The sequence below is a fragment of the Myxocyprinus asiaticus genome, chromosome 7 (genome assembly GCF_019703515.2).
Source record: "Myxocyprinus asiaticus isolate MX2 ecotype Aquarium Trade chromosome 7, UBuf_Myxa_2, whole genome shotgun sequence".
NCBI classification, from domain to species: domain Eukaryota; kingdom Metazoa; phylum Chordata; class Actinopteri; order Cypriniformes; family Catostomidae; genus Myxocyprinus; species Myxocyprinus asiaticus.
The window spans coordinates 681,535-692,385 of NC_059350.1; the positions used below are offsets into that span (position 1 = coordinate 681,535).

At 40.3% G+C, this 10,851-nt stretch overlaps 1 protein-coding gene across 2 annotated transcripts; it reads left to right on the forward strand.

The window, feature by feature from the left end:
• The first annotated feature begins 3,234 nt into the window (after window positions 1-3,234).
• On the forward strand, window positions 3,235-10,536 carry wu:fk65c09 (keratin, type I cytoskeletal 19). 2 transcript variants are annotated; one of them, XM_051703759.1, is made up of 8 exons: window positions 3,235-3,856; window positions 4,540-4,622; window positions 4,851-5,007; window positions 5,226-5,387; window positions 5,468-5,593; window positions 7,823-8,159; window positions 9,399-9,518; window positions 10,363-10,536. In XM_051703759.1, the coding sequence occupies exons 1-7, from the start codon at window positions 3,320-3,322 to the stop codon at window positions 9,500-9,502; spliced, it is 1,506 nt and encodes a 501-aa protein (XP_051559719.1). In that variant the 5' UTR covers window positions 3,235-3,319; the 3' UTR covers window positions 9,503-9,518; window positions 10,363-10,536. The 2 variants fall into 2 exon arrangements, with proteins under 2 accessions (XP_051559719.1, XP_051559718.1); XM_051703758.1 differs by having other exon boundaries at window positions 9,399-9,464.
• The last annotated feature ends 315 nt before the right edge of the window (window positions 10,537-10,851 follow it).

Below are 10,851 nucleotides of genomic sequence, written 5' to 3' on the forward strand. Positions count from 1 at the left end.
TGAGATCAAAAATGAATCTGTTTCTTTTGTGTGGATTAAATGACTCTTTTTATGGATCTAAAGAGACTTTCACCCATCCAAAGACTGTAAAGCATTGTGTGTGTGTGTGTGTGTGTGATAGCTGATATTGGACTCTGTTGAACAGAGTTTTGTGAGTTGAATGTGCATCAGTGAATCAGCTGCTGTGGGTCTGCTGTGTTAAAGCCATTCAACCTCCATAATAATTGTACAGTTCTGGTGGTGTATGTACTCTGTATACTTAGAGGTGCAAACAGTGACTGACCTCATGGACTAACAGAGTAGTGCACGGAAAATGAGCGACCCTAACAAAACTATACTGTGTCATTACCCTAGTACAGCGATGGTATCAGATAGTAACACCATGGTACTTTGATATATCATGATACTGAATGATTACCACATTCATTACCATGGTATTTATGTGGTACTTTAAGGTACTTCAAAGAATACCAAGGTATTGCCATGTTTTTAGAACATGTCACAATCACCATAGTCTTGAAGTGTCAATACATGTGATCGCTGTAGCTAATCAGAGGATGTTATTAGGAGTGTTTCCACTATCGGGCCAAATGAGGGCGTACTAGTACATGCCAGGGCCATTTGCATTCCCACTGTCACTTCCTGGGCTTCATCATGCCTCCTCAGGGCTCCCTCTGGGCCAAAGGCCAAGCTTCCTGGCCCACTGATTACCTTTGAGCCAAAGAAGGCCAACTGGGGATTGAGGCGGGTTCAATGTTAAAGGCGGGGTATCGCTGAGTCAGGTCAGAAGTTTAAGCTCCAATTTTTCATTTCTAGCTACCAGCTTTCCTCAACGGATCAAGAGAGAATCATCGGACTGGTCGGTAGATGAAATCAGGGCTCTTCTGAATATTTAGGCTAATAAAAATGTGCACCGACAGGTCAGCAGCATCTGCCGAAACGAAAACGTGAATAAGTATATTGTCGCCGAACTTGCCAAGTTGTGTATCCAGAGCACAACGGTACAGGTTCGAAAAGAAAAAAATAAGCAGACACAGTACAAATCCGTGTTAATTTCGAGGGTTAGCTAGTCTCTAGAATCTGATACCTCAGCCTGAGTTCCCTCTTGCTTGTAAAATGGGCGGGGTGTGTGACGTTGGCACCAGTGCGGTGTATAAAGGGCGGGTTTAGGGCAACGCTGCGGGGCTATTGGCCTGATGGTGGGAATGCAGATCGATTTTGGTCTTGCAGCTTGAGGTTCTCCTGATGTGTGTATAGCCCTGGCTCATTCTGGCCCGATGGTGGAAAAGCAGCTATTGTTGACACCTGCATCACATCTATTTCCTTGCATCATTACATCCCACAAGTCTACCTGCTCGCTATGTGTGCGTGTTTTTTTTTTTTTTTGTACTCCATGGATGATAATTTTGTCTGGTAATGAACATGTAGGTCAATATAATTATTTCTAACATTTAAATTCTATGGTCTCTGTGTCTTCAGTGCTGTTTAAATGACTACAACTTAAATGTTTTGTATATAATATACACTATACCACTTTATTAGGTACACCTGTACAAGGTGTAATCGTGTGGCAGCAGTGCAGTGCATAAAATCATGCAGATACGGGTCAGGAGCTTCAGTTAATGTTCACATCAACCATCAGAATGAGGAAAAATGTGATCTCAGTGATTTGGAGCGTGGCATGATTGTTGGTGTCAGATGGGCTGGTTTGAGTATTTCTGGGATTTTCACACACAACAGTCTCTAGAATTTACTCAGAATGGTGCCAAAAACAAAAAACATCCAGTGAGCGGCAGTTCTGTGGATGGAAACACCTTGTTAATGAGAGAGGTCAACGGAGAATGGCCGGACTGGTTTGAGCTGACAGAAAGTCTACGGTAACTCAGATAACCACTCTGTACAATTGTAGTGAGAAGAATAACATCTCAGGATGCACAACATGTCGAACCTCGAGGCGGATGGAAACAACAGCAGAAGACGATGTCGGGTTCCACTTCTGTCAGCCAAGAACAGAAAGCTGAGTTACTGTAGACTTTATCAGTTCAAACCAGTCTGGCCATTCTCTGTTGACCTCTCTCATCAACAAGGTGTTTCTGTCCACAGAACTGCCGCTCACTGGATGTTTTTTGTTTTTGGCACCATTCTGAGTAATGACTGTTGTGTGTGTTTCATTATTTTGAAATAATTTTTATCAACGTAGATAGTCCATGTAGATGCCTACAGGGGTGTGTAGGGAAAACTAACATGCAAATGTAATATTTAGTTTCACTGTGAGTTTTAAAATTACATTTACTGATTTTTTTGGGATCCTAATTTTAATGTTTTTATATTATATGTAGTTTAAAAAAATATATATTTTTTATTCTGCTCCAAGTATTTTTCAAAAGGCCAAAGGGAGCGCCAACGGTGGTGTTACACCCGGTGATGAGAACACTGATATTAACGGTTTTCACACACATCATCATTTACATAGTTTTGCTTATTCCTACATAAGATGTTTCAAATGATTCATTTGCCTTGTTAATAAGAAGTAATTGTGTGAAATCACTATTAATGATGAGGATGAGAACCGTAGAATAAACCTCCTCCAGCGATCTTACTCGAAGATCTTCTCAGTGTCAAGAGCTTTTATGTTAGCTGCTGAAAATCATGTCCTTTATAAAAAATGTTGTGCAGTTGACAAACTGTTTTAGGAGTTATGATAGACTTAAAGCACAGTTACCACACGTTTTTCATTTTATAGCATAAGCCCACTAAAGTTTCTTTTATTTAATGCTTGAAAACATGAAATAACAATTTGCCAGTTGGGTAAGGAAAATACAGTATAATGCAGTTTTGATTCAATTACCTGGCTCTTTGGATATTTAGATGTTTTTACTGGAAAAATGAGACAAAACTACTGATTAAAAAAGTAAGTTTTTTTGCAGTGTCAGGGTGCGAATTATGGGAGGATTTGGGGGGGGGGGTCTGACCCCCTAATTAAGGCTTGATCCCCTGCCAAAGGATGTCAAAACAAAGTGTTGGGGGGAATATAGAAGTAATCGTAATATGAAGGTACATTTCTATACGCAATGAAAAACTGTTTTCTTTCTTTTCCCATGTTCCTTTATCAAAGTACTTCTGTAATATTTGCATGCCATTATTTCGCTTTAAGCAAGTTAAACCGCTCTGTGCCACCCTATCCTCAGGGGCCGTTCACTGACGGAGTGAGATGGCTATAAAACACGAGCTTTGCCACCTTTCTTTACATCAACTAAAGCCTGACAGACACCTGGTGCTCTCTGCTGATATCATTATCACAAGTTACCCAGTCTAAATCATGACTCTAACTGGAGCTCAGCACTTCTCCGGGAGATCTTTTAGTGGCCGCGCTCTCATGCCAATGAACGTCTCGAGCTTTGGCAGCTCTGGCGGGTTCAGAACAGGTGCTGAAGGGGGGTTTAGGCAGGTGTACAGTCAGTCGGTGATGTCCGGTGGTCTGCGCAGCAGCGCTGCGGTGGGTTTGGGGTCTAGTGCTGGGGCCTGTATGGGGATGGGAGGTGGAAGTTCTCTCTCGGCTGGTTTCAGGATGATTGGAGGTTCTCTCTCGGCTGGTGGGAGTTTGGGTGGAGGCTCCTTCATGTCTGGTTTGATGAGTGGAGGAGGTCTCGCAGAAACCATGTCATTCATCACCAATGAGAAACAGCAACTGCAGGTCCTGAACGATCGTCTTGCGACTTACCTGGAGAAGGTGAAGCGTCTGGAAACAACGAACCTTGAGCTTAACGAGAAGCTCAGAGCATTCACCATCAACAGAGTTAAGAGCAGCCACAATCTGGAGCCCTACCAAATCCAGATCAAGCCACTCCGGGAGAAGGTATTCCTATGTTTCTTTTCTTTCCAACATCTGATTTGTAACCCCAACTTTCCAGCGAATCGAACCCCATGACCTTCAAATTGCTACTAGGTTATTTGGGGTAAAAAGCCTCCTTGATGAAGGGGCTCAAGTTTAGAAATTGATTTATGAAGAATGTTCAAAGTGGGCTCACACTGAAATAACGGAGATTCATTTGTTTATAGAATACTTGAGATTTTATGAATTAGCAAATGTGATAAAAATGATCTGGAAATGGTTAACCCTTTTCGGAAGTGGTTATTCTATGTAAGGATTATCTTAATTTGTTACTCAGAATGGCATCTTCCTTTCTCAAAATTATTCGCAGCAGTTGACAAATTTTGCCCCATAACTATTTTCCCATCCTATCACAATAACCCACAATAGTGGGTTAAGAGACCCCTCGCAGCCTTTAAAATATATTTATATTTTAATTAAAAAAACTATGTTGCTTCATCAATATTTAATAAAATGTATTTTTATACACTTTGTAACCAGAACAAAAGCACATTTTATTTAAGGCAGGTCTTTAGCCCTGTTGTACCCTATCAAATAGACTTTGGTCAGAAATAATACATTTGCTTGTAATGTGCAAACAGTACAAATGATCTAAAAGACAGTTCGTTTAGTTTATGCTGTGAATGTCTTTCTCTTTTCTCTTCCAGCTTCTGGTTCTTATTCAAGAGCACGCACGTGTTGCTTTAGCCATAGACAACGCCAGACTGGCCGCGGATGATTTCAGAATGAAGTAAGTTTGTGTAATACAGGCGGCTTCAACACTGCAAATCATATTTCTTTTTGTCTTGTTTTACAATAAAAAAATATCCCAACATCCTTCAAACACGATAAATATATGATATCATCTAAGTGAAGTTTATGCCCAATTTATTGGAGAAAACAAAAGCATATATTCAACATCACGGTGCTGATATAGTACCTGAGTGTGCAACTGAGCGTTGTTAACTGGGTTTTGCAGATACGAGACGGAGCTGGCCATGAGACAGTCTGTGGAGGGAGATATTGCGAATCTGAGATCTCTGAAGAAAGAATACGATTCAGTGAACGCCACGTTACTGCAGGAGTTTAAGATCCTCAGTGAGGAGCGTTCCACCATCAAAGACATACACCAGGAGGTACACGTACATCTATAAGATGACTGTTTAAGAGCGTTTCACCTGGAAAGCATCACAATTAATATTTGTATTTAAAACATAATTCTTGGCAGCAGTTTTAATCCATGTACTTTACTGTAAATAAATGTACATAATTGTCCTCTGGGACAGAAATATGGGGCATCGTATCAAGAGAATGAGTAAGAAAATGACCTGTGACCTCTGCCCTTTGACCTCAGGAGATGATATCGCTGCGAGGGCAGATGGCAGGTACAGTGACTGTGGACCTGATGTCGGTGGAAAGTAAAGACCTGTCGAAAATCCTCGGCGAGATCCGATCTGAGTATGAGGCAATCATCGAGAAATACCGCCAAGAGGCAGGGAACTGGTACACTAAACAGGTATGAGCACACATGGTTTTACGTGGCTTTTAAAACACGGTTTTACCATGTTTTACTGAGTTTGCTGCGATTGTGTACAGGTGGACAAGAAAACTGCAGAAGTGGTGATGATCACAGAGACGGCTGTCAGCGGCAGTTCTGAAATCACTGAGAACCGCAAACAGAGTCTGACGCTGCAGAAACAACTGGACACCGTGTTCATGGAGGTACAACAGCTGTAGTGTTGTTTTATAGTTGATTCCGTCATCACGATGTGGACAAACAGGAACGCTGTCCCAGGCCCAGTGAATTTTAGTGATGGCCCAAAAAATACAACTATGAAATCAAATTACCAGCAAAATTATTATTAGCATGTTAATACCACAACAAAGCTAATATGCTATTGAAATGCAGCAAAACTGAAACTAATTTTTTTATTACACTTTTATCACTGTGTACAGAAAGTAAAGTCTTGTTAAAACATGTTTCACACTCTCACTAGTTTATTTAATTTGTCTACTAACAATGTAAATCAGTGCGTGTACAAGCGTCACAAGAGATTTGTCATATTTGTCATGAAAATTCCCTCCACAGTGTCATTTCCAGCACATCTTAAATTCTACATTGTGTTTAACAGAAGTCAGTCCTGGAAATGACACTGATAGAAATGGCATTTTTAACATTTTTCAAATAAAATGACCGACCACTTTATCTTGCTAAGGCTAATTTTTAACACTGCTGATTTAACGCGTTAATTTAGTGCAACTTATTATATAAAAATTAAGGAGTTTAAAAAATGAACACAATTCCCAAATGTAAATTCCATAATAAAAGTACGTATTTTTCTACCATCGGAGAAATATTTTTTCATAAAAAATGTAGTTTTTATGAGGCGCGTCAGCAGGGGGCAGTCAGCGCGCCTCAACAAACCTCAGAATGAGAGCTGCTCACACAGGACACATTCTTGACAGGACAAAACACAACAGCACGCAGGGATCTCCAGATGCAATTGTTTTTTAATGTTTCAATTGCTTTTAACTTGACACAGTGTCCTAGAAACTGCACATTTTCACTTTAAAGGAATATTCCAGGTTTAAAACAAGTTAAGCTCAATCAGCAGCATTTGTGGCATAACTTTGATTATCACAAAAATGTATTTACTCTTTCCTCCTTTTCTTTAAAATAAGCAAAAATGTGTGTTCCAGTGAGACACTTACAGTGGAATTCAATGGGGACAATCCTTAAATGTTAAAATACTCACTGTTTCAAAAGTATAGACACAAGATGTAAACAATATGGGTGTTAACATGATTTTTGTTTTGATAAAAATGCTAACTAACCTTTTCTGTGCAAAGTTAAATCCAATTTTACATCTGCGTTGCTATGACGACGTGATGCGTAACAGAATTATTAATGTAAGTGCTTTTATAAAATTATAAGCTTCACATTTCTGACTTTAAACCCTCCAAAAAATGGCCACATTCACTTCCATTAGCTGCTTTTCCACTATCGGGCCAGTGCAGGCCAGGGCTATCAACTGGCCAGCCGGGGCCAATAGCCTCAGATCTCGAGCTGCAAGACCAAAATCGATCTGCATTCCCACCATCTGGTCAATAGCCCCCACAGCATTTCCCTAAATCCCGCCCTTAATATGCCGCCCTGGTGCCAACGTCACACACCTCGCCCATTTCACAAGCAAGAGGGAAGCTCAAGCTGAGGTATCATGTTATCTAGGAAACATTAGCTAGCTAACAAGATAAATTAGCAATAACAACACCAACTGTAATTGCCATGGTGTTCCGAGTGGTCTCTCCACTAACAGCAGGAAATATGTCCCAGCACACGTCTATGAAAGTTTACCGAACCATGGAAAGCAATTTCTTTGGGCAGCACTTTGTCCAATGTGTTTTGACTGATTTGAACTGTGCCCGCATTTTTTCCCCCCAAACCTGTACCGTAGTGCGCTGGATATATTTCATGACAAGATCAGCGAAACTCCGCCTTTGACACTGAACCCGCCTCTATCCCCAGTTGGCCTTGTTTGGCCCAAGGGTAATCGGCGGGCCAAAGGCAATTGGCCATTGGCCCGAGAAAGCCCTGAGGAGGCACGATGAAGCCCTGGAAGTGACAGTGGGAACGCAACTGGTCCTGGCACACAATGGCACACCCTCATTTGGCCCGATACTGGAAACACGGCTATTGTAAGTGTTGCACTGTAACACAGATTTTTGCTTTTTTGAAGAAAAGGTGGGACGAGTCGAAATTATTTTCTTTGGTAATCAACACTAAGCCACAAATGCTGTCGATTGATCTTAACTTGTATTGAGCCCGGAATATTCCTTTAAGACCCAAAAACCTTTTGTTTGGACCTGTTTTTGAGGGGTTTGAGTTTTCATTCGGGAGATCAGACCTCCGCAAACCCCTCTTTAAACCAAACTCTGGTCTTCTCCCTACAGAGAGTAAACCTGGAGCAGCGTCTGGTGGAGGTTCAGGCTCAGTATCAAGCTCAGATCTTCTCTTTGAGTCAGCTGGCCGGCAGGCTGGAAGGAGAGCTCATGTCCATCCGTGAGAGCGCGATGCAACAGAGTCGAGACTACCAGCTGCTCCTGAGCACCAAAGTCCAGCTGGAGCGCGAGATCAGCACGTATAAAGCTTTGCTGGAGGGCGCTGGTGACATCACCATGTTTGAAAGTGTCGCTGTGCCCCAGATCAAGACAGCCGTGAGGACGATTGAGGCCACATCTGTGGAGATGAAGATCTCGGAAAAAGGTGCAGTTTCAGCAGCGGATGCAGGTAAGGTTGATCTGTCATTAGTATCGGCCTCAGAGTACACGGCCACAAACTACCCACAACAGTCCATTTACTGACGTCTGATGCATACTGCACACAAAAATGGGAAGAGCTGTTTGAAATCATCAATTCCAATCTGACTGTACTTTTACTCAGATTAAGCCCAGTCACAAGAATTTTTATCAGTCTGCCTGGAAACAAAGTCATGTTCACAAGGTACAGAGTTGATAATGAGCTATTTTAAGGAAAACTAGTCACTAAATTTGCTAAAGTTTGCCTGGTTAGTGACATCTTTTTAAAATATTTAGAGTTTCGTTTAAGGCACTTAGAAGCAAGTACACTAGAGGTACTATTAACAAGCAGCTCTTTATATTCCTCTTTGTTTACTTAACTAAGTCTGTGAAGTAATCTGCATTACTTTTATAACTTTTGTATGGATAGAATTTTGATTAGAAAGTCTGCATGTTTTTGGAAGTAAAAATCCCATTCATTTTCTCAATAGACTGATTGATTTTTAACGATAAATTATATTTCTTTAAAGACAGACCAACCGTGAGCTCTGAGGTTATTAATCAATGGTATCAATGGTATGCTTCTGTTGAAGACATCAGTCCATGTTATTTCAACTTAATTTTGAAAATATCAGGTTTAATAGCAGAATTCCTGGTGAAGAACTACACTACCCATAATCCTAAAGAAAGAGCCACCAATCAGAGAAGCGTTTTGAAAGAGCTCTGCAGCTCCGCCCACTCCCATGATGCACTGTAAATGATGCAATCGAGTCACTTATAATCAACAACTTTACATCAATAGTTTTATGTTTCCATAGTTTTTAATTCAATTATGCCATTCACAATGCTTAATGTGATTGTAGGTCATATCCTCATTTAAGACGGAAACTACACAGTCTTGTATCTTGGACATTTTATCTGATTTTCAAAAGCTTTTTTTCTTCAAATCAAAGTTTTATAATGTTGTGATTCACCTCGGAGCTGGTTAGACTGGTTCATGATGCACAACTCTTTTATAAAGGATTTTATTAAAAGTCTTTTGAAAAAAAATGGGAAAATACTTCCAGAACCAAGACAGAAAAGTGGGTGTGCTCTATTGCACAGTCTGGGTGTTTTTTGGCCAGAATATACTGCGAACTGGACCAGACTTCAAGTCTGACGTTGTTGATGTGCTCAAGTGAAGGTATGAGAATACGGTTTGCCTCAATCACACATTTGTCATTGTCTTCAGGTGCTGGAAGTGATGTCGTCAAATCGGCAGCAGCTGCGGAAGCTATCTCAGCGGCTGGGATAGCAGGTAATGGAGGGACGGCCTCCTCAATAAGCTCCACCTAGAGTTTAAACATTGGAGGTACAATATCTCTGTCAAGGGCAGCAGAACTAAACAAGTGGGTGAAGATCTTGCTCATACTAAGGAAATGGTGCCATTTGTTGGAGAAAACTTATTTTCCCACCTAAGACCCAAATTTGTACTTAGGACAGTAACCACCCCAAACACCGAGGGACCTTCATAGAGGGATACGTGATGTCCACCGCATAATTCAAAATAGTGCTCACAAATGTTCTTTTTTTTTTTTTTTGTGGATAATTCTTAAACTATTACCCTATTTTGACCTTAAGGGTGGGCAATAGGTTCTCTCTTTGTCTGACCGTAGGGTCCTCCTTGTTCATTTTGCCATCCGAAACAGAAAATCTAGGAGGGCAATGCCCCCCCAAAGGCCCCCCTTATGGCCCAGGTATACTTCGTTTTTCTGTGTTTCTGATTGGATTATGCGGTTGACCATGTTGTAATACTTTTAAAGGGAGAAAAGTCACAGCATTATTGCTTTGAACAGAAAGTACAAGAACTAAAACAAATTCAGAATTTTCTCAGAACACATTAAAAAAATGAACTCAAACTTCTTCGATTTTGCATCTACTGAAATTAAAATATGCTGTCGCTAAGTAGTTTTGTCATAATTCTATATAAACAATTAAAATTTAATGGAGATGACAGGGGACACACAATTTGGCTCATATTGAAATAAAATATAATTTAATAAGATTAAAAAAAAGAATTTGCATAGCTGTAGGTTCAAACCCAACAAAGGCCAACTGGCCTCTTATTTAAGCAAGAATCATCACTGAATGACAAGGAAATATGACATTAAAAACGAATGATGAAAAGTTTGATCTTTTCTTTGTTGATTTTGCAGGTGTAACCTCCAATGGTGAGATCGAAATGGTGAAATGAGGCTCTTCAAGGTCTGGGTGATGTCATAGTCGTGACCAGAGCGCGACCAATCATTTAAAATCTAAATGTGATGACACTCTCAACTCTGATGTGCTGTATATATGTCCAGCATCAATAAACTCCAATCGACACCTTGTGTAGCGTTCGATGTCTTTCATTGACCATATTCATGTCTTTCACAGACAAAAAAGCAAAATACACATGAAAGAGCAAACAGTATTCATTGAACTCGAAACATACAGCAAATACATAAAACACAAATGAAAATTTTATGATGCTGATTATTGCTAAATATCAAGTTAGCTGATGTAGCAAAACGACTCAAAGTCAGAGAACATAATATTCAGTATTTTTAATGATTCACTTACTGCCTGAATCATTGAATGCACTGTATATTTTCAAGTCAGTACATTTTAATTCACAGAAGTTTCACGCAGATGTTTGAAGACTC